Source organism: Neofelis nebulosa, chromosome 10, assembly GCF_028018385.1.
Source record: "Neofelis nebulosa isolate mNeoNeb1 chromosome 10, mNeoNeb1.pri, whole genome shotgun sequence".
Taxonomy (NCBI): Eukaryota; Metazoa; Chordata; class Mammalia; order Carnivora; family Felidae; genus Neofelis; species Neofelis nebulosa.
In genome coordinates, this window is record NC_080791.1 from 49039630 (window position 1) to 49062972 (window position 23343).

Consider the following 23343-nt stretch of genomic DNA (forward strand, 5'->3'; position numbering starts at 1 on the left):
TGCCAGCACCGCAGCACCTAGAACAGTGAATACTTAGCACTTAAGAGCACCTTACTGTTCTTTGGATGAAATAGCATCTTATAATTGAGAAAATCAAGACAGAGAAAGTCAGACTCTTCCCATTAATAGGTGATGGAGACACACTAGATTCCCAGTCTTCCAATTCTTTCTCCAATATTCCTTTCACTGTTGCTGTTTCTGAAAAAAGTAGCCTCAAATAGAAGTTAAAAAGGATTTATATAGGGGTGCCTGGGTGGCTCAGTTGGTTGAGTTTCTGACTCTTAGTTTTGGCAGAGGTTATGATTTCATTGGTCTGAGTTCAAGCCATGCATCAGGCTTTGCACCGTCAGCGCGGAGCCTGCTTGGGATTCTGTCTCCCTTTCTCTCTTCCCTTCCCTTGCCTGCTCTCTGTCTCTCTGTCAAATAAAAATAAACGTTAAAAAAAAGGACTTATGAAATCATTTTAGCTTTAAGTCCATGAGGCCACTACAAAGAAATCCAGTAATTTGGTGGAGTCAAGTAAATATTCTACTTTTGACTCCACTAAGATGTGACTTTTCCTTGTCCCTCCTATCAAGTTATACATAGTTAACTTTGTCATACCTGTTTACTCCACGCCTACAATGAGTCACCCAAAAGGTAAGAATCAGATGACTCCTTCCTGTTTTTGTCTCCCTTGTTTCCATTACTAGAAGGTCATATGTTCCAACTGGATTTTCTGTTCCTGGGCAAAAATCACTAGCTTTCGAGATGGAATCAAAATAGAATAGTTCTTTCCAAGTATTAGCAGAGCAATAAAACAAATTTATGTACTTATAGTGGTGATAATAATGGCACTTACTAGTTACTTAGACACTGTTTTCAGAAATTTGCATACTGCATTTCATTTACTCTCATATAAGCCTTTCCATAAGATAAAATAAATTGCAAACATCTACTGAGAGATGTTCATCAGCTACTAAGAGGCATTTAACATATTGTTTTTGAATGAAAGCATGTTCTTAGCATTGTGGAGAGTGAAAGAGAAAGAAAAAATGTATATGCATGCCATACCCTCTGCCCTTAGCTTTTAATTGAGTTGAGCAGATTGGTCTAATATCCAAGGAACAATTAGAAAGATAATTCTTTCTTTAACATGTTTGTGCTAGACACTATGCTAAGCATATATATAAGTGTGTGTGTGTGTGTATGTGACAGACAGACAGAGACTCTTCATAGGAATACTATGAGGTTTCCTAGATTGTCAAATACAGGCAGAGCCAGAATTCATGTCTGGTCTGCTTCGCTCTTCCAACTCCATGACTTGGTATTTCAGCCAACCAAGATCAGTAACAAATAAGGAGGACAGTGGAAAGGCACTGAAATTGTCAGAAAGACTTCGTAGGAGAAAATTAAACATGAGTTGGACCTTGAAAAATGGGATTGGGGGACACCTGTGTGGCTCAGTCAGTTAAGCGGCTGACTCTTGATTTTGGCTCAGGTAATGATCTCATGGTTCATGAATTCAAGCCCCACATCAGGCTCTGTACTGACAGTGCAGAGTCTGCTTCAGATTCTGACTCCCTCTCTCTGCCCCTCCCCACTTGTACTCTCTCTCAAAAATAAACAAATGTTAAATTTTTTTAATTAAAAAAATTAAAATTGGGGCATCTGGGTGGCTCAGTCAGTTGAGCATCCGACTTCAGCTCAGGTCATGATCTCACAGTTCACGAGTTCGAGCCCCGCGTTGGACTCTGTGCTGACAGCTCGGGGCCTGGAGCCTGCTTTGGATTCTGTGTCTCCCTCTCTCTCTGCTCCTTACCTGCTCACACTTTGTCTCTCTCTCAAAAATAAGTAAAGATTTTAAAAAAATGTTTTTTAATAAAAAAAATTAAAATTAAGAAAAAGAAAAACAGGATTGGGATCACATGGGCAGAAAGAAGGGAATTCCGTTCGGGTCAACGGGAGCTTAGGCTTGAGGACAAGCACCCATAAGCAGGACAGAAAGCTCCTGGCCAGTTTTGAAAATGGACCTCATTGCTCTATCCCCATCATCCTTTATCATTGTACCTATGTTTTTTTTTTTCCCCACCAGATGTTTCTACTCAATAGCTGGGCAATTATCCTAAAAGATGAATTTTAAGGCATATCTCTTATACAATCTTAGTCAGAAAAATTATATTTTCTAGGAAAATCATTTTTTACTAGAAATCAAAAGTATCTCAAATTTAAAAAAAAGAAGAATCTCCGTGATTGCAACCCATTGCATTAAAAACACCAATAATTATTGGGTAAATAGGGCTTCTTTAAACAGAAGAGACAGTTTTGCTACTGCAGAAAGCTTTCTCATTGGCCAGTGGAGGACTATAATGTGGCATAGTGGAAATAGGTATACTTTTCTTGGCTGGGAACCAGACTGCCTAAAATCTACTTCCAGCTTTATAAAAGGTACTATATTTGAATACCCTTGAAGAAGTCTCCTTACTTGGTGAACCATTGTATAGTACTCCTACCTATGAAATGTCCGAGTTGCACTAAACCCGTAATTCCTAAGATGTACTCTTCAAAATCGTTTGTTACAAATGTTTGTGAAATAATTGCCTATTATATGCCCTTCTTGTAGATTCACAACGCAAACGATTGTATTAAAGGTTCTTAAAGGCCCTGTAGTAAACAACGTTTAATCCAGCATTTGAATACTTACTTAGTGACAGAACACTCTCTGGAAAATGTGCTACTACATACTCTACATTGAGCAGAAATCCCTACCAATTCCAGAAAATTCATTTTGTTTTTAAATATGATTTATGTTGTGTCTATAACATTCTCAACCAAAGTTATTATATTTTTAAAATGGCACAAGGACTTCATAAAGACCCTGTTTTATTATGCTATCTGCCTTTTTCTTCTCAATTTTCTGGATGCAAATCAAAGTGTTGTATATAACTCCAAAGCCAGTAAGGTAGAGAGAAGAGGAGGTGTAATGTCTTTGGTTCATTTTCTGAGCAGCCAATTTGAGTGGTGAGTTAAGGATGCAGCTATCAGCCCTTCTGAAGGCTCCAGATTACAGTCTGAACTGATTCCTCAGCACAATCATTGCAATATAACTTTGGATGTAACCAAGTACTGAAGGTGACCTCTGGGTTCATGGTCTCAAAATCAAATAATAGTTAGAGATGGTTCATTTAATTATTCTATAACAAGGGATCAGTGCCAGAAATTATGCTCATCACTGGTGATGCCACAGTCATTAAGATGAATTCCTGCCCTCAAGGAGCTCACCAGCCATTGGGAGAGACAATCAACTGTACAATTATGATACAGTTGTGTAAATTCCTTGGCTTAGTATATGTATGAAGCACAATGGCCACTTGAAGTGAAATTCCTTGTAGACTGTGACTAAAACATGTTTAGTCAAATCCCTTTCCTTCATCCAGTCAATTCAGAAGAAAATTAATTGTTCTTCTGTTTGTGACCAATTGCCCTTCTATCTTGGCTAGCATAATGATGATGATGATGAAGGGAAGGCCCTATAAGACATGATAAATGGAGCTATTTTATTTAATTCTTGTGAAAGAATAATCAATTCTCTCAAAACAAGTAGATCACACACCCATAATTAATGCAAACAGTCTTGCTTATATCACTTTTTAAAAAGATTTCTTTCAGTGGGTGGGAAGTTAGGTCCCTGAATAAATAAAGATCCAGAAGTACAGGTACCAAACTTCTTTCCTTACTTTCCCTAATATCACCAGCAGACTATCCCCCAAGGGATTCTGACTCATGATATCAAGTTAAAAAAAGAGAGAGAGAACTTAGATCCTGGAGTACAACATCCTCAATTTATAAGTAACACCCTTGAGAAGCAAGCAGCAGAGGAGTGTCCTGAACAGGGCCACCCAGGCAATTAGGATGAGAGTTTTGACTGGGATCTAGGCCTTCTGAACCCCATTCCAGTGTCTCAGGACTCTTGAAAATGTCTATAATTTTCACCTATTGAACCTCACATTTTTGCTAAAATAAATGATTGGGTGGAAGTTTAAAGAAAGAATCACAACTAATACCTTACCTTGTCACAAGAAGACAATCAGACATCTTAACTTTACCATAACCAACTTGGACATATCTACCAATGATTTTATCGTAGAAAACCCCGAGACATGCAAATAATTAGGACTGTCTTACTAATTTCCAAGAATATGCTGGAACAGGTCCATGGTGAGCAATCAACAAATTCTGGCCAACAGACCAAGTATCTGCTGTTTGATAAATCAAAACAGTGAATCATGTCACTGTCAGTTTTCTTTCAGAACCCAAATTTCTTTCAAGAACCCAAATGCTAAATTGAAATTCTTTCAAGAACCCAAATGCTAAAGAGGTGGCAAATGCTTGAGAGTAATATTGAAAGGGGGATCAAGATAAGATAAGTATTAATTTAAACAGCAGCTTTGTACCATGCCAAGCACAATCTCATTTAATTCCCACAACGACTCTGTAAGATAAGCTTTCATTTTTGATCAGATGAACAATCTCTCTTGACTTCAATTTCCTCTTGTATAAAACAAGGATAATTATAAAAGCCTACTTCCTTGTAGGGTTCTTGTGAGAACTTGAAATAATAGCTATGAACTGCTTAGCAGAGAGCCTATCACACAGTAGTTGCTACGTAAAAGTAACTCAGTACAATCCCTCTTCCCCAGTACCCTCATTGGGTTAACAAAAGGTTGTACTTTTACAATTTCTTCTGCAATCCTTAGAATATAGAAAGCAGATAAAGTAAAGCAAGAACTTTCAAAATCCTCACTTACAGTTATGTTAATACTCTAAGTGGTTTTCTTTATTAAGAAACTATATCACAAGCATCCTAAACTGCTTTTGATTTTATTTAAAAGATCTATCACAGCTTCAATAAGGAGATGATCAAAGAACTTTTAATTTAAAAGTCCAGTTAAATACAGTAGTAAAGAATTGGGGAGCAAATGTTACTGCCAACTCCCCAGTTGGAGGGAACGACCTACTTGCAGGATCCTACAGACCAAATGCAGATTCGTAAAATACACAGGAAATGTGAAGAACTGGAATTTGTTGTACAGGTTTGGTCCATGTAGTTTAACCTTGATTTCTAATTAGAATAAGAAGAAACAAGGAAGAACACCAAAGTTTTTGGAAAAAAGGAAAAATCTACTTAAACCTCCCCAAGTTGTCCTCTAACATGTTTTCCTTATTTATTCTTTCAATATACTGAAAGCACAGATAGTACTAAGCTGTGTGCTTATTTGCATAGAAACAATGTAAAAGAATTCTATTGGCACAATAGTAAAAATAAACTAATTAAATCCCATAATTTGCCTTGTTCTTTAAACATTCTTCTCATTATTCAAATAATGATAGTGATAGCCTTGGTAGTGATTGCTAGTTTACAGCCTATGTTTCTATCTCAGGCTTCTTTCAGAGGTCTCAGCAAACTGAATTTCTCTCCTAGTAGCTTCACTATCTAACAATTCACCAAGATAGGTAAGGATAAATGACAGCCTCCTGGGGCCATCACAGGGTCAACCATGCATGATATTTATGTGAAGAAAAATGCTGTCGAGGACTGAGTCTCAGTGTACCAAAAATGCTCCCCGCTGTCATGTTCATTGTGAGGTGGAGGAGAGGGCCAAGGATATGCAGCCTGAAGACCTTAGTTTGAATATTGACTCAACCAGTTTCTAGCTGTGGGACCATTAATTCACTTCGACTCTTAGAATCTAAGTTTTATTATCTATGGAATGGAACTACTACATCCAACTTTGCAGAATTTCTGTGTGTTTTTTTAAATTACATCATGTTCCTAACACTCTGCCTTGTACTTAGTAGTAATTCAGTAAATGATAGCTATTTATATTATCATCTTCATCATCTTCTCTGGGTCTCTGTGTAAATCAAAGGGAATGACATTGCTTATTCTTTAGGGCTACCATAAGGACTGAATGACATATGTGAAAGTGCTTTGTCAATAACTGTCAGCACAGTGTGTTATTCTTGAAAATAATAATTAACAAACAGACCTGTACATCTAGGAAACCCTTACTGCCAAGCTACAGTACAAATAATAGGGCTGTGATCTTTTAGGAAAACCAAAATTACCCTTTATCTGTAGAACTTGGAGAGATCTCCTTACAAATGGCTGCCAGTGCTTCCATCTGAAGGCCTGTGGGAGGGAGAGCCACATGGACAGATCTAGGTTCAATTCCTAACTCTGCCATTTACTTGCTAGGTAACCATTGTCAGTATCTGTGAACTTTGCTTTTTTTTTTTTTTAATTTTTTTTCAACGTTTTTTATTTATTTTTGGGACAGAGAGAGACAGAGCATGAACGGGGGAGGGGCAGAGAGGGAGACACAGAATCGGAAACAGGCTCCAGGCTCCGAGCCATCTGCCCAGAGCCTGACGCGGGGCTCGAACTCACGGACCGCGAGATCGTGACCTGGCTGAAGTCGGACGCTTAACCGACTGCGCCACCCAGGTGCCCCGAACTTTGCTTTTTTTAATTTATAGAATGGAGAGATTCATAACAAAGTCACAGGGCTGTTATTATTCAATGTCAACATATGAAAAGTATCTACTCTAGCGGCTAACCAATGGCAGGTGTTCAATAACTATTAGTTTCCTTTCTCATTCCCTCCTCTCTTGAACCCCATACTATCATATAATAGACAGACTAAGGCATCTTTACCTGGGAAAAAAATACATAACTGGTATTTTTATGTTGTATGTCAAAAAAGATTGACAGAAGACAAAAATAAAATACAAATTAAAAAAAAACTTCTAACAGTTTTATCAAAACATTATTACTGAAAACTATTTAAAGCCATCCAAAGAGTTACTTATTAAATATATCATTTTGAAAACAATGAAAAGAGAGAGAGGAAAGAAACACCATAAATCGCAGCGAGAAACCTTGCAGTGAGAGACTACCATAGAGCCAATTTAGAAAAATCATTAACTGTGCAACTTTACTGTGAAATTATAAAGCCCACATCGCTGTGAATTATCAAACAAATTACCTCACTCAAATACATATTTTCTCCCTATTTTATAGATTCCATATCCTCCCCAGTTGATGTTAGGTAACTCCTTCTTCTCTAACTGATTAAATGAAATTGAAACAGCCCCTGTGGATATTCCTTCCTGCCAGAATTGATCTAAATCTGTCCTAGGCAATGAGCCTCTTCCTTGCCAAAGAGTCTACTTAGATTAACTTCACAATAAGTTGGTTCCCTTAGGATGTTCATCCATCTGTAAAACAGGAAATCCTTTTCCCCACTACCCCAAATTATCAGTCTGGAGGGCATTTTTTCAAAATCTAATACCTGCTCTCTTTTGGCAAATTTGATGGGAATCAAGCATTCATCTTACCTAATTATTCCACTTCCAGTTGCTGTTATGCCTAAAACTCAATGATGAAATACATAAGCCTGTTTGAAGATTTTGTTTATCGTTTCTAACCTTTGATTCAACACAAGAATGTATGGCCATGATGCAGAATCTAGAGGATTAATATTTCTTTGAAACTTATATCAAATAACCAACCCTGTTGAAATCAGAGGTGATAGAAATTTCCTAAAGACAAATGGAATTCCAGCTTTAAAAGTTGTTGCCCATAACTTGGATTACAAAACCCTTCCTTTTGTCTGTGGCTTAACCCCTGGCAATTATCAGAAGCTGCTTGTGATCCTGCAGAGCACAAGACCTGGCCTGTCCAGTAGAAGTGGGTCGTTATGGGAGACTGTCATACCATTCAGAATGGGCAGCCCTTGCTTTCCTCTATAGATTGTAATACTTCTGTTGCATTTAATAAACTAAATATAATTGATTTGCTTACATTATTGTCTCACCTACTAGACACACATTTGTGTGAGGGGAGAGATACTATAACTTGCTCATCTTTTATCTTCAGCACTGAGCACAATACTTGGGGCATTGAAGAAGCATTTTAATAAATTACAGGACCTAGATGAGAAGAGAGAGTGCATCGAGAACAAATAAAGGACAGAGGCTATTCCCAAGATGGCTCCCAGACAATGTTATGATTGCTGAAAATGGGACTGTGTGAAGGGAAAGGGCAGTCATGGCTTCACTTATGGGCTACTGATTGGAGCTGTGGACCTTACTGTGGGCCAATATCCAGGGGTCAGTCTACATGCTCCTCACCTCTAGTTCCTCACCCAACATCTTCCCCAGCATCATCTCAGCTGGCCTTCCACTGGATGCCCACTGGTCTAGGAATAACTATCATGTCGAAGTTCCTCTCATGCTTTCCTGCCCAATTTACATACTTCTGTCAGGCCTGATTGGCCAACTTCAAGTTGGATTCCCACTTCCTTCTTTATCAAACCCCAGCCATGGCTAATATGCAAAAATGGTATCAAGCAGCAATTTCTCATTCCTTCCTCCTCTCATTAAAAGAAATGTTTCTCTACCCATCAAAGTGTTCTCATCCCATACACATACTTCACTGGGTGGGCTGCTGACTTCCTCTGGGGAGCTTTCTCTTGTTCTTTATGAATGTGTTGACATTCTAACAAGAAAATTTCTCTTCTTCTAAGGAACTATGCCCTGCTTGTCGGTATAAACAAACTCTGAGAACAGAAAGGAGTCTTTTCCTCAAAACATGTGCAAAAAATATCTATAGAAATGACTTCTGTTGAGTGGTGCTATTTACTCTTTGATAGAACTAATCACAATTCCATCCTGTAGAGTTCTGTAATTGGAGTTCAGAATACCATGGTATATCTCTAGTTATCTCAAAGAGGCTTTGCTAAATTCTCCCAAAATATTCCAAGAAGAATTTATGTCAAGATTTCATTTTGAAAGTGAATGGACACCTGTGGGAATTGGAAGTGGGTTTGGGAGTGTCATGACATCAGTAAGAAAGAAGTTTCTTCACTTTAAAGTGCTTGGTAACTAATGTACCAGATTGAAGGTACTCATTCTCTGAATTAAGGAGCCCCAGGGTTCCTCTTAGGGGCCTTTGGGCTACTGCACATTTGGAGTGGAAGAGAGGCCAAAAGTTCCAGTTTTCTTCTCTGTTTTCAATCAGATATTTGCTATGTTTTTAGAATCTTTCCTCTAAAAAAAAAAAAAAAAAAGGTTTGTTCTGGTAATAAAACTTTGAAAGCATTGCTTAAGATTACGGTGAGAGAGACACTGGCTAAAGGAAATATCTGGAACTTCTGTCTATCCCACCACCACCAGCCTGGTCAAGTCCTCATCATTTGGATTACTACCACAGCCCACTATCTGGGGTCTCAGCATTGGCTCTTGCCCAATCTACTTTCTACTTTATATCCAGAAAGATATTTTCAATGCAAATCTGATCATCTTACTATCTTGTTTAAAATCCTCTAATGGGCTCCCGTTGCTGTGAAGAGAAGAAAGTGTGTTTCATAAGCCTGCAGGACCCTCCAGGACTATCCTCTCCTTCATTCTGGTCTCAACTTGGCCCATCCAGGACATTGGTCTTCCTTCAGATTCACTGCCTGCTATTTCCTCCTTCAAAGCCTCTGCATATAAATCTTCTCTGACTATATCTGCTCATCTTGCAGGTCTTAGATTAGACAGCACCTCCTTCTGGAAGCCTCCCTAACTCATTCTCTCCAGGGTATGTTCTATTTCTCTCCACCACATACTCTGATGGGTTATTTTCCCATGTGCTTTTTAAGATGTGTCATACTGGTAATTATTTCTTCTATATTTGTCTTTCTTCTAAATTCCAAAAGTGACCTTGTTTTTCTTAGTTTATCACTATAATACCAATACCTAGTATAATACCTTGGCACACAATAGGCACCCATTAACTATGACTAAAAGAATGAATGCATGGTTTCAGACACGTAAAAGTTTTATGTACTGGCTGCCTTAGAGCAGTCCCACAAGACTATCTGATCAATTTACTAAATGGAATGCCAGCAGCAGTAGGGAGAGCAAGGCCCATTGCCCATCACTCCAGCCCATGAAAATATCTCTACCCCAAGCTCCCCCAGCACTTACTGCCAATAGAACACTAGCACCAGGTCTGGCATTTAGTAAGAGCCACATAAATGTTAAACAGATAGATCAATATTAATATAAAGGCAAATTGGGACTAATTAATTCCTGCATTCCATGAAAGTTGAGTTATAACATAGTTTTCAATGCCAGTACATATTATTCTTGCAGCTTTCCATGTCTCTATGCAGCAGGCACCATGTTGCAGGAGTTTTAAATGTGTTACCTCATTTAATCTCAACAATGTCTATTAGGCAGTATTTTAATCAGTTCAAGCTGCTACAACCATGGATTAGGTGGCTTATAAACACCAGAAATTATTTCTCATGGTTCTGGACACTAGATGTCTGAGATCCAGGTAGGGTTCGGGGGTGAACCGTCTTCCAGGTTCCAGACTGCCATTGTACCCTCCCATGGCATTGTACCCTCCCATGGCAGTGTACCCTCCCATGGTAGAGAGAAAGAAAAAGCAAACTCTTTTATGATTCTTAAGGGCACTAATCCACCTTCATGACCACACCCAATCCTAATTACCTCCCAGAGGCCCCACATTCCATGATAAGGTTTCAACATATGAATTCTGTGGGGACACAAACATTAGTTTATAGCAGGCAGGAATTAATCTTTAATTTACACAAGAATCTGTTCATAAGAAACAAAATTTAAACATTGCCTATAGCCACAGCACAAGTAAATGGCAGAGCTGGGAAGTTTCCCATTGTCCTGTTACCTGACATGTAGTAGGTGTTCAATAGACTATGAATGAATGGATGGACTTACACTAGACATACAGAAAATACCCCAGCTTGAAAACATTAGCACTAAACAGTTGTGCTATTGGAGTAAATGCTACTAATATTCACATAAACTATAAAGACTAAAAGCATAGACATTAATATTCTGGATATCATTATTTCCATCTTCTTTCCCTAAATTTCTAAACTACTCACAAGAGCTGGGGCATTTCCTACAGGCACATCATTCAACTAAGCAAAAATGCTGAACAGAACTCTCCGTAAGCAAGTCAGGTTACAGCCCAGCATTTGGCCTGTCAGCACTTTCTGAACAGTCACTGAACAGAGGATACTACAGGGGGTTATTTAAAAGAAAAATGTGTACAGGAGAGTAAAAGTTGGGATGACCCTATGTGACCCATAATGTATGACAATAAGAGCAGCTCATGATCTAATCTGAGGGTTTTTTAATCCATAATTCATTAATCCTCACAAGAGCCTGTGAGACAGTTCCTACACTTTCCAGTGAATCTAGGTTGTCATTGATTGTAAGATGCACTCAGCACATCCCAAGAAAGGAGAGATATTGTCAATTAAATTATGAGATGGCGCTGATGGTAAGATACAATGCATCCTAACTGTAGAGAGATGGAAATGAAAAAAGGTACATCTTAAAATTGATAAAATATAGTATTTTTAATCCCATTTTACAGATGAGGTAACCAAAAGAGACTTGAAGAGATGAAGTAATGTTCCCAAGGTCACACAGTGTGGGTTCTGAATTCAGTTCAATTCCATTTAGCCTTGTGTTGTGAGCACCTCCTGCTCCATGCTCCATTCAAGAGATACACAGATGAATGAGACTCTGTCCTAACCCTCAGGAACTGAGAAGTCTAGAAGAGAAAACAGATCCACAGCAAACCAACTAAAATGTAGCCTGCTGAGTGCAAACACAAGACCTTGTATGAGGTAGCAACCTGGCACAGAGAAGGAATAGGCTCAGCCTATCTCTGGATAGACTCAGACAGGGGTTGCAGAGAAAGTTATGAGTTTCATAGAAAGGAGTGAAATTTACAAAATTCTTGTTTCTATCTAGTTAGTGCTTTGACTTTTTAAACAATGTTAAGAAAAATTCTTGGCTGAAAAACTCCCCCTGCATGGTGTGAGTTGTGACAGAGCATCTGAGAGAAGGGAAGGTTTTCCATGGCCCTGCTCACATGCCTGCTTCCAAAGAGAGGCAGGAAGCAGGAAACACTGAAGGAAGAAGCAGAATCCCCAAGGTGTGAGATGACTGTTGTTAGAGATGAGGTTCCCATAGGAGAATGCCTGAAGGACACACCTGCTCAGTTGGGTGGGGTGGCTCAGTTGGGTGCTGCTGCCTCTCAGCTAGTAGATCTGGGAGAACTATCCATTCATCAGCATCTTTCTGAGCACCTGATGGGGGTTCCTGCTCTATGATCCTGTAGCCTCCCATACTAATTCATATGATAGCATATATTGCACTGACTTCTAACTATATTTGGGTTCTTTGCACTGACTTTTCCCTCTTCTTAAAACACTGTCCTCACATATCTTCATGACTAACTCCCTCACCTCCTTCAAGCCTTGCCTCACCTGTCTTTCAGTGAATCCTACCTTGATCACCCCCACCCACCCAAAAAATGCAACCTTCACCACTACCACAGTTCTACCCTGTCTAAAAATCCTGATACCCCTTACTCTGCCCTATTTTTTAATCTTTTCCATAGCAAGTATCAACTCCTGTTATGCTGTGTGGTGATTTCCATGGCCTCTCATGAAAATGTAAGTTCCATGAAGGCAGAATTTTTGTCTGTTTTCATTCACTGATAGACCCAAAGCTCCTAATATCATCATTGGTACATGCTTGATAAATATTTGCTGAATGAATAAATGAATATGTGAGTAGCTGAATAAATATGCCCTTACCTCTATTCTCAACCCAACATCAAGATCCGTAAGAACAGGAAGCAAGCCCCTTGTTCATTGCTGAGTCCTCAACAAATAACACAGTGATCGGCATATAGGAGGCACCCTGTAAATGATAGTGCATTAAATGACTATTATCTCATATCCATAAGTGGAAGTTAAATTGCATCCTGAACTCACTATTTTTACCTGGATGAGAATGGAACCATCTTTTATCTTATGTGTCCTCATTCAAAAAGTGATAATGGGAGCATTTATGGACATAGGAGAGATTTTGAGGTGACTTTTTCCCTAATTCTGAGTCATCCTTTCCCTCAATCCAGGCCTGTTGTTCCCATCCAGTTTTCTGAAAACTGGTAGACAAAAAAGCGAGCTCAGAAGTTTGTCCAAATGTCTGGTTTCATGATATATGAATTTCATTACCAACCCTGATACACTACCACTAAGGATTTGGAGTAGTCATGTCAAATGTTCTTGGATGTCTTTCTCCCCTTTTCCATATGCTCATGAGAGAAATGAACTTTTTCCAATATCTCTTCTAAACCAGGTGGCAAGCCAACTGATCTTACTTGTCAGTCAGTAAATACTTAAAGTGTTATTGGAAAGCAGAGGTAGGCTTGCTTTGTTTGTGCTCTAGTGAGCAACACTAGAAAAAAGGGATGGAATTTACAGGAAAGGAATTTAGACTTTAGACTCAGTTAACAAATATTGAGAGCCTACTAGGTTCTAAAATGTCTTATATGTGTAATTCTCATAAGGACTCTATTGGACAGGGATCTTGTCCCTCCTTTTGCATCTTTGGAGACCCAGGGACAGAGATGAAAATCACACAGCTGGTTAAATGGCAGAGCTACTCTTTGAACCCAAGACTATCTGATTGATATACATTTTTAGCTTGGATCAGAAACAAAAGCCTGCAGTCAGGGCTCTGTCAGCCTTTATGCAATATCTTGATTAATATTTTTTGATTGCCTGATAAACAAGGCCAGAACATAAAAGCTTTCAGAACTGTCATAAAGCCTGGGCTATTCATCCTGGCCATGTTCCCTTTCCCATATTTCAATTTCTGAGTAGCTGGCTGATGGCATTTGGGGGAAAAGACAATGGTTTTAAGATGATTAATTTTTACAGCTTCAACTCAACCCTGAAATCTGAAGTACCATCCGCCATGGTCTGTGGAGCCCTGCTTTTGGGCCGGTTCAGACTTGCTTCTGCTTCCCTCAGATGAGGTCCTGTCAGTTGGGACTGCCATGTAAACCAACCTGACAGATTGCTAGGACACCCTGAGAGAGAAAGCAGGCTGGAGTGGGACACGTCCCTGGAGCTTCTAATGATTACTTGTCTGAAATGATCAACACAGTGGCCTCCGGACACAGGAAGTCTGCTCACACTGTGTCCCTAAGGCATGGAAAGCACTGATGACTCAGGAGAGACTGAGAGAGAGAGAGAGTTGTTGACCCTGGAAGTAATGCTTCTTCCCTGATTATCATCAAATTGCCACAACTGTGGAGAGGCCCAGGCTGTAAGGACCTCTCATTGGTGCCCAATTAATTCCATCTCCAGTCATGACAGTGACTGCCTGACCCATTGGGTACAGTAGAAATTGACAGTTTCCCAATATCCTCCAAACACAGAAGGAAACAGTCTGGCATGATAAGAACAGCATCTTTTTGTTTGTTTGTTTTAAGTTTATTTATTTATATATTAGGGGGGTGGACGGAGAGAGAAGGAGAGAAAGAATCCCAAGCAGCCTCCACGCTGTCAGCGCAGAGCCTGATGCGGCTCCGTCTCAGGAACTATGAGTTCATGACCTGAGGCAAAATCAACAGTTGGATGCTTAACCAACTGAGACACTCAGGCACCCCGAGAAGAGTATCTTTCCAGAGGACAAACCTGCCTTATAAGATTATTAATGATCACATGGCATAACCCATGTGACACCACAGTGCATTTTTACCCTTCTATAAAATGGAATAATGCCTGCACTTTAAGGAATATCTATGAATCATGGATAATAAATACCTAGAGCAGTGCCTGGCACATTGTAAGTCCTACTGTGTTCAGTAATCACTCAAAGACAGCGTCTTAGTGCTCTCTTGGCAAGGACTGACAGAAGCTAATATGTTATCCACTAAGACTGTTCCACTGGTGGATTCAGCCACCCTTTTCACCATGGACAATTAATTCATTATTGAAATAGATGGGAAATTAAGTGGCCACAGTAGACTTCAGTCGGTCTGGATATGATGACTGGTCCACAGAGGTATGTATGTTATGGCTCCTCGAGGAGACATGAAAAGTAGTCTATACAGAGCTGTGTGTTGCCTTCTTCCCGAGATGAACGTGTTCTGACTTGAGAGACAGGAAAATTGCACAGATCTTGATCATCCTAAGAAAGATAGGGAGCCCAATGCCAGATGCTGCACAGGCTTTTCTTACCTATTGTTGCCAATTGTACCTGCCTTCTAGGAAAGAATGTAAACAACTGAATTCCAGGAATTGCCCTATGAGAAGAATAGGTGACAAATTTAATAACAAAAAATAACTTTTATTGGACATCTGCTTTGTGGTAGACCCTGGGGATAGGATGAATATGAGCCTCTCCTTCCCCCCATGCATATACAAATTAGAATTTGCAAAGATTAAAAGTCACAATACAATGTGATATAAGAGCATATGAAAAAAAAAAAAAAAAAAAAAAAAAGGGGCGCCTGGGTGGCGCAGTCGGTTAAGCGTCCGACTTCAGCCAGGTCACGATCTCGCGGTCCGTGAGTTCGAGCCCCGCGTCAGGCTCTGGGCTGATGGCTCGGAGCCTGGAGCCTGTTTCCGACTCTGTGTCTCCCTCTCTCTCTGCCCCTCCCCCGTTCATGCTCTGTCTCTCTCTGTCCTGAAAATAAATAAAAAACGTTGAAAAAAAAAAATTATAAGAGCATATGAGACGGGTGTTTAACTCCCAGTGAGGGTGTAGGGACGGGAAAAGAGGTTCTAGGATTGGTGGAGGAGATGACACAGAGTAGTGATTTTCACAAAGCAAACACAATCCTCGGAGACACACATACTATCAGCCACATGGAAAGATTTTTTTAATGTTAATTTATTTATTTTGAGAGAGAGAGAGAGAGAGGGAGAGAGAGCACGAGCCAGGGACGGGGCAGAGAGAGAGGGAGAGAGAGAATCCCATGCAAATTCCATGCTGTCAGAGCAGAGCCCAACACAGGGCTCAAACTCACAAACTGTGAGGTCATGACCTGAGCCAAAATCAAGAGTCGAACATTTAACTGACTGAACCACTCAGGCGCCCCCAGCCACGTGGAAGGTTAACCTGAGTCCCCAACAGTGCCTTGCTAGACAAAGGCATAGAATATAATAGCTGAAACGTGCTTCAAGAAGTGCTTTTGGCCTGTTGATTACATAGAAGCTGGAGCCCAAAGAGATAAAGAAATTTACACAAGATCATACAGTGAGATTACATTGAAGCCAGAACCAGAGTCCTGCTTTCCTAATTCCATCCAAGCTTCTATCTACTTGCAGGGTGCCATCTCTATTTTTGAAACATTTATTAGATTCGTGAATGGGCAAATGAATGCTTTTAAGAAGGAAAAACTAGGGGCATCTGGTAGCTCAATTGGTTAAGCATCCAACTCTTGATTTTGGCTCAGGTAATGATCTCACTGTCCGTGGGTTCAAGCCCCAACTCAGGCTCTGTGCTCACAGTGCGGAGCCTGCTTGGGATTCTCTCTTTCCTACTCTCTCTCTCTCTCTGCCCATCCCTCATGAATGCTCTCTCTCTCAAAATAAATAAACTTAAAAAAAATAAAAAGAGGAAAAACTATTGGAAATGGCTGAATTTAAAAAATGATAGCACCTAAAGTACAGATCCTTCTGCTCCCAGTGCATATCCCTTTCCCACATCCCCCCAGTGGGAAAATGTTTTGAGAAAGTTTACTATATGTGTATTTTTATATTGTATTTTAAAAACACCGTATTATCATCTCCTGCCAATACTTGTAGAAATAACTCTCTCATTTTTATAGTAGGGAAGGGGTGAAATAAAGGAACTACTGGTTGGCAGTTAGTGTGCTAAAGACTTTTCCTATGTTGTCTCATTCAATCTCTCCAAATATGCTGAGACCTAGGAAAGATTAAACCCATTCATTGATAAACAAAGGCTCAGATTGATCCACAGATTTTCTCAGCGACACTCAGCTAGAAAGAGGTGGACTCACTTGAGTGTGTCTTTTTACTCCAATGTCTACACTTTTTACACTATCCTCAGCTGCTTACATCAACAACGGAACACATCCACTTAAGTCAGGCACAGTGGGATGCAGCAGAGAGCAGACTTTATCTTCCGCTGTTCTTGTTCGTTCTCCTCCTGCACAGAGAGGTGAGAACCAAGTCTCCTCTAATCAAGCAGAAGCCTCAACTTCAAAAGACTAAGGAAATTGGGTCAAAGCACTCCACTTCGTGTGTCTTAAATTTCTCATGGAAACAAAGTCTTCTGTAGCCCAAACAAGTTCACAGCACAGAAGGAAGTAACCTACTGGTTGATTTGTTCAATTATTTTTTTTAAGTTTATTTATTTTTGCGAGAGAGAGAGAGAGAGAGAGAGAGAGCATGTGTGCACAAGTTGGGGAGAGCAGAGCAAGAAGGAGACATGGAATCCGAAGCGGGCTCCAGTCTCTGAGCTGTCAACACAGAGCCTGACGTGGGGTTCAAATTCATGAGCCAGGAAACCATGACTTGGGCCAAAGTCAGACACTTAACCAACTGAACCACCCAGGCACCTTGATTTGTTCATGTATAAAGCATCTACAAAGACTCTGTGCAGAAGCTGTACCTGGGAGCCTCTGACCTTCAATAGCTTTTAATCCAATAAAGGAGGTAAAACACATTCTCATTCAAGACTGGACATTGTAGGCTTTTCAAGAGAGGTGCAAGCAGAGTGCTTTACAACCTCAGAGAAAGAAAAGGCTGCACTTCTGTGCCTCAGTCTCCTTATTTGAACATAAGAACAATAGTATTTATCTCATAGGGTTTTTGTGATAATTGGATAATTATTGTATAAGTGTTAACAAATCAAAGCCTTATGTTTTTTATCTGCAAAATAGAAATCATCATACTTCTATTATAAGCTATTTACATGGATTCAGTAAGATAAAATTATGTGAAACAAAGGTACTTTGCACATGGCTGGCCAATAATAGGCATTTAGTGGGCTGTTATTATAGTTGTTGAGTAGTTGTTTTTATTCCAAAGAATCTTCAACAGGATCATCAAACTGGTAGCCTTTGCCTTCTACCTGCCTTCTAGTAAACCATCTTCTTCCTTGTCCTCTGTTATTAGTTTTCTACTGCTGCTATGACAAATTACCTTCCTCCATCTTCAAATCTAGTAATGGCAGTCATGTACCCCTCATGTCACAGCTCTCTGACCTATTCTTCTGCCTTCTCTTCTACTTTTAAGGACTCGTGTGATTGGATTGGGCCCACCCAGATAATCAAGGATACTCTCCCCATATTAAGACCTTTAACTTTGATAATATCTGCAAATCCCTTTTGCCACATAAGGTAACATATTCGCAGGCTCTGGGGAATGAGGTGTGGACATCCTTGCAAAGAAGGGGTTAGGGAATTATTTTCCCTACCATATTTTCGATAACCACAAGACACATCAAGTAATTTTTCCAGTTCTTACCGGCATGGTCCTGGGGGTTCTCTTCACCCTTGTGATTCTTTGCTATACCAACCTTAAAGTGGGTCAGCCAAAATTCAGTCCTCTGAACAACACAGAGAACACATGTGCTCTTATGGTCCATGATTATTAAATATTACTGCAGTCTAAACCCAATAGAGAATACGGGTGGTTTTGGTTGGAGAGGGTTCCTTGCAAAAACAACACATGGGTTGGTGTAGCAAGTCCACAAGCCTTAGAGTCAGACAGGGTTTTTTGGGGGTGGGAGGGTTAGGTTTTTTGGGGGTGCTTTTGGTTTTTGGTTTTGGATTTTTCAACTGGTAATTAGGCTTTAGTTCAAGGCTTTTAAATATGGCAACTTGCTTTTAATAACATAAATGATGGAGGCAAACAGGTCTTGAATTCAGTCCTGCCCTATCACTTGCTAGCTGGTATGTCACTGGGCATATTGCTTAAGTCTATATGTCCTCATCTGCAGTACAAGGCTAATCCGTGTACTGTGAGGCAGTTGTGAGAACTAACTGTGCACTCAGTAAACTACTCATGCCTCTCCCCTCATGTCTAGTCCATGGTGTCATTATAAATGCAATCACCAAATCATGAAATCTCTGGAGATGAGGTCTAAGGACAACATTCCTTATCAGGAATTCCAGGCTGAATTCTACAGTCAGGAGCATGGGCTTGTGATTCAGACACATCTATCTATATTTGAATCCTGGTTCTGCTACTTATTAGCTTTTTTTCATTTCAGCTCCTTGGGTCTCATTTCCTTTATGAGATAAAAAAGGCTTACCTGGCAAAATTGTTGTCAGAATAATAACAAAGTGGAACTCATTCTGTGTGTGTGTGTTGGGCATTTCTCATGCGTCACCCTAGAGTGGTATCTTCATAACAATCTTTTGACTTAAAACCATCATTCTCTGCATTTCATAGTTGATGGAATGATGATCTCTGGTGAAGAGATCATCTAGGAAGTTAAGTAACATGCCCCAAATTCACAAGCAGGAATGGCAGAGTTGGGACATAACCTAGGTCTCTTCTCTCTCCAAAGCTTGGCATATAATCCAGATGCTGCCTTGCCTGGCCAGTACATTGGATGAGGTAAAAATATAGTCTTTCATACATTGTAGGCCACTTAAGAAGCACAAATTCCATCAATTGTCAGGTATCTCAGTCATGTGACACAGCCATGAGAATGAGCAGCTCTTCACTTCCCTTATTAGACTTCCCCAGTTGGCAAAGGGCCACCGCATGGTGAAATGCAGGAGGGGCAGGAGGGATGGGAGAGTCATTGCATTATTCCTGTCTAATTCTACTTGTCTAATGGACTTGTTAAAAGCACCCTGGGTGGAAAGTGTGAGTCTTAATGGCATTTTATAAAAGTTGCTCTGATGAATTAGCACATAAAACAAATTAAAAACAGCTTACCGCTTTTTAAATTAGGTGATGGGGCACTGTAACATTTTTCCCAGACATGAAGATCCATTAATATCCAAAGGAGCCAGAAGCCACTGAAATGTATCAGCTGCTTGTTTTCAGGGGCCTGACAAGTCTGAAATCCATGTAATCCTAGAGCGGCAGATTGTCTGAGATAAACAGAACTCGGGAAGAACGTGTTGTGAGCCCCTTCTGCAAGGATACCTATGGCTGAAGGCAGGAGTGGGAAACCTTCCCTCCAGGATTCTTGGGAATTAGAACAGAGCACAGTAGATTGAATGTCTGGCCCGGTGAGGACCACCAGAACAGTCTCTACTCCCCTCCCTTACACATGAGGACACAGGCTTGAGAGAAGCGGGGCTTTCAAAGTTCTTCTGAAACATTTTCACGGACTGACACTGAGGGTCTACTCTGTGCCCAGTGCTGAACTGGACTCTGAGGTTGGAGAGATATTTTAGATGTTTTTTGTACACAGTCCACAAGACAGCTACTAAGGGCCACAGTCCCAGCAGATTCCCTGAGTCAAGGCCAGCACATTTTTCAGAAAAACAATTATAAGAGTAATAGTACCACCATTTATTGAGCAATCACTAGTGCCAGGCTGCTGTTACAGTACTTTCCATATATTATTTTACTTAATCCTCACCACATCCCTTTGGGGTAGGTGCTGTTATTATGTGCCAGTTTTACAGTTAAGAAAACTTGGAGCCCAGAGAAGCCAAGTTAACTTGCTTAAAATTCACATGGTCAAAAAGTTGCAAACCCAAGCAGTCTCACCCTAGAGCCTGCCTTCTTGGCAGCCACCTGCCAGTTTTCCTGATGGCTTGACATCCAGAAAGAGCCTGGTGCTAAACCAGAGGTTCAAAGACCCTTAGGATTAAAAAAAAAAAAAAAAAAAAAACACTGTGATAGGGACACCTATCAGCTGAGCGTCCAGCTTAGGCTCAGGTCATGGTCCTGCAGTTCGAGTCCCAAATCGCTCGCTGTTGTCAGTGCAGAGCCCGCCCTGGATCCTCTGTCCCCCTCTCACTGCCCCTCCCTCACTTGTGCTCTCTCAAAAATAAATAAAACATTTAAAATTTGTTTTAAAAAATACTGGGACAAGAAGTGAGCAGTAAGGGAGCTTTGGGGATTTGGGGGGGAGGGTGGGAGGGGATGGTCAGCCCTGAAGGGAGGATAAAAACTCCTGGTACTGCTAAATTGTGAGCAAGACCAGAGGATAACAGGCTGCAAAACTGAGCCTCACAATGAAATGTCCAAGAACATGGATTTTGGAGCCAGACAGACCATATTCTACGTGCAGTCTCCACCACATGTGTACATGTGACCTGGGCAGGTGCCCTACCGTCCTGAGCTTCCTTTCCTCATCTGTAAAATAAGGATACTAATTTTTACCTTCAGGTTGTTATGATGTCAAATAATACAATGGATACAAAGTGCCAGGGCACCTAATATGAGCATAAGGAGTGGTAGCCATCATGGTTATTATCCTTGCCACCTTGTCACCACCTCTCAGGTTTCGGGGGAGGGGGTCATGGAGAACAAGTTGAAGAGCATTGTAGCAGGACTCTGGGTCAGGAGACCCAAGCTGCAGCCTGAAGTTGCTGACCCTAAGCCATGTATGCTGAGGTTAGTCTATCCCTCATCTGTAAAAAGGGGATAATGCTGTATCCATCATACATTCTTTGTCAGAATGGATTGAGTCACAAATGAGGTAGTGTACGTGAAACTGATTTGCAATCTGTAGAGTGTTGGGGACCCTCAAGAAAACTCCCAGGGTCGATGATTCACTGGGAAGGCTCACAGAACTCAGCATAGACATACTCAGGACTATGATTTATTACAGAAAAGGACACAAAGCAAAATCAGCAAAGGGGAAGGAGCTTGGGACAAAATCCAGAGGAAACTGGGCGCAAGCTTCCAAGAGCCTTCTCCCAGTGGAGTCACATGGGACATGCCTAATTCCTCCAGCAACAAATTGTGACAGCAGGTATAAATGTTGTCTACAAGGAAGCTTATTAAAGACTCAAAGTTTGGGGGGCGGGGGTTGTTGTTTTAGTTTTATTATCTTTTTTTATGTTTGTTTATTTTTGAGAGTGAGAGAGAGAGAGAGTGTGTGTGTCTGTGTGTGTGTATGTGTGTGAGAGAAAGAGAGAGGGAGAGAGAGAGAGAGAGAGAGAGAGAGAGAGAAGGGGGGGTGGGGGCAGAGAGAGAAGGAGACAGAGGATCCAGATCTGAAGTGTGCTCTGTGCTGACAGCAGAGTCTGATGCAGGGCTCAAACTCATGAACCGTGAGATCATGACATGAGCTGAGGTCGGACACTTAACTGACTGAGCCAACCAGGTGCCCCTCACGGTCCAGGGTTTATATGGGGGACTGGTCATGTAGTCACCTTCTGCCTGGCACATACCACAATTCCAGATTCACAGAAGAAAAACAAATGTTCACCTTAAATGTTGTTTATACACAGTTTAGGCATGGTGAGCCATTCTTAATGGGAAATAGAACCAAAATCTAATTTCCCAGATGTCAGCCATGAGCCACCCTTGTAGGAAGGTCATTTTAAGGATAGAAATCTTGGGGTGCCTGGGTGACTCAGTTGGTTAAGTGTCCAATTTTGGCTGAGGTCATGATCTCACAGTTTGTGAGTTCAAGCCCCATGTTGGGCTCTGTGCTGACAGCTCAGAGCCTGGAACCTGCTTCAGATTCTGTGTCTCCCTCTCTCTCTGTCCCTCCCCTGCTCACACTCTGTCTCTCAATAATAAATAAACATTAAAAAAAAATTTTTTTAAGGATAGCAGTCTCAAGCTTACTATGTTAACCCAGAGTAGAATCTATAGAAAGGATTTTTATGGATATCCACTCAAAGGGGACAGCGAAGAAAATAATACCAGTTGAAACTTGATGATTGTCACTATGTGCCAGGCATTGCTGTGCATGCTCTATTTCACATGTATTACCTTACGTGACATTCCATCCATGCAACAATTTTATGATGGGGGTACTGTTACCATTGCTGTTGTCATCATAACTGTTATGTATGAGAAATCTGAGGCCTCAGAAAGGTTAAGTAGCTTGTGCAGAAAACCAGCTATATAACTGGTAAGAAGCAGTAGAATCAGGAAATGACCGTGACAGTGTGACCCCTGAGTCTATTCTTAACCGCTCTGCTACACGCTGCTACAGTGCACTCACCGTGAGCTGGCTGCCTCATATGTCTTATTAATGCTTATAGCAGCTCTGTCTGAAAGTAGTTATTGGACTAATTTTGCATTACAAAAACCTGTGGCTCATGAGTGTTAATTAATTTATGTCACACCACCCAGCCAGAGAAGTGACAGTGTCAGAAGTGGACCTCTGCCCTCTCTCAACCCCCTTTCACCCAGGTAGAGCTTTGCCAAAGTCTTCAGTAGGGAAGATGCAGATGGTCAAGGTGGAAATGAGTCATTCTGGGAACTTAGATGGAGAAACTCTCCTCCTATTCCATTACCTGGGTACAGAGTTCATGGAAGACAGAGT

The 23343-nt window shown here is 40.7% G+C and overlaps 1 protein-coding gene across 29 annotated transcripts in view; it reads left to right on the forward strand.

The window, feature by feature from the left end:
* Nucleotides 1-23343, forward strand: part of DLG2 (discs large MAGUK scaffold protein 2) — a 2097061-nt gene that overhangs the window by 2005533 nt on the left and 68185 nt on the right. For 16 of the 29 annotated variants that reach the window (XM_058690298.1, XM_058690294.1, XM_058690296.1 and 13 more), the window contains one exon: nt 21670-21813. The exons of the other annotated variants lie outside the window; for them this stretch is intronic. In XM_058690298.1, the coding sequence (XP_058546281.1) occupies nt 21670-21813 (144 nt within the window). The remainder of the gene's footprint in view (nt 1-21669; nt 21814-23343) is intronic. 29 annotated transcript variants of the gene reach the window in all.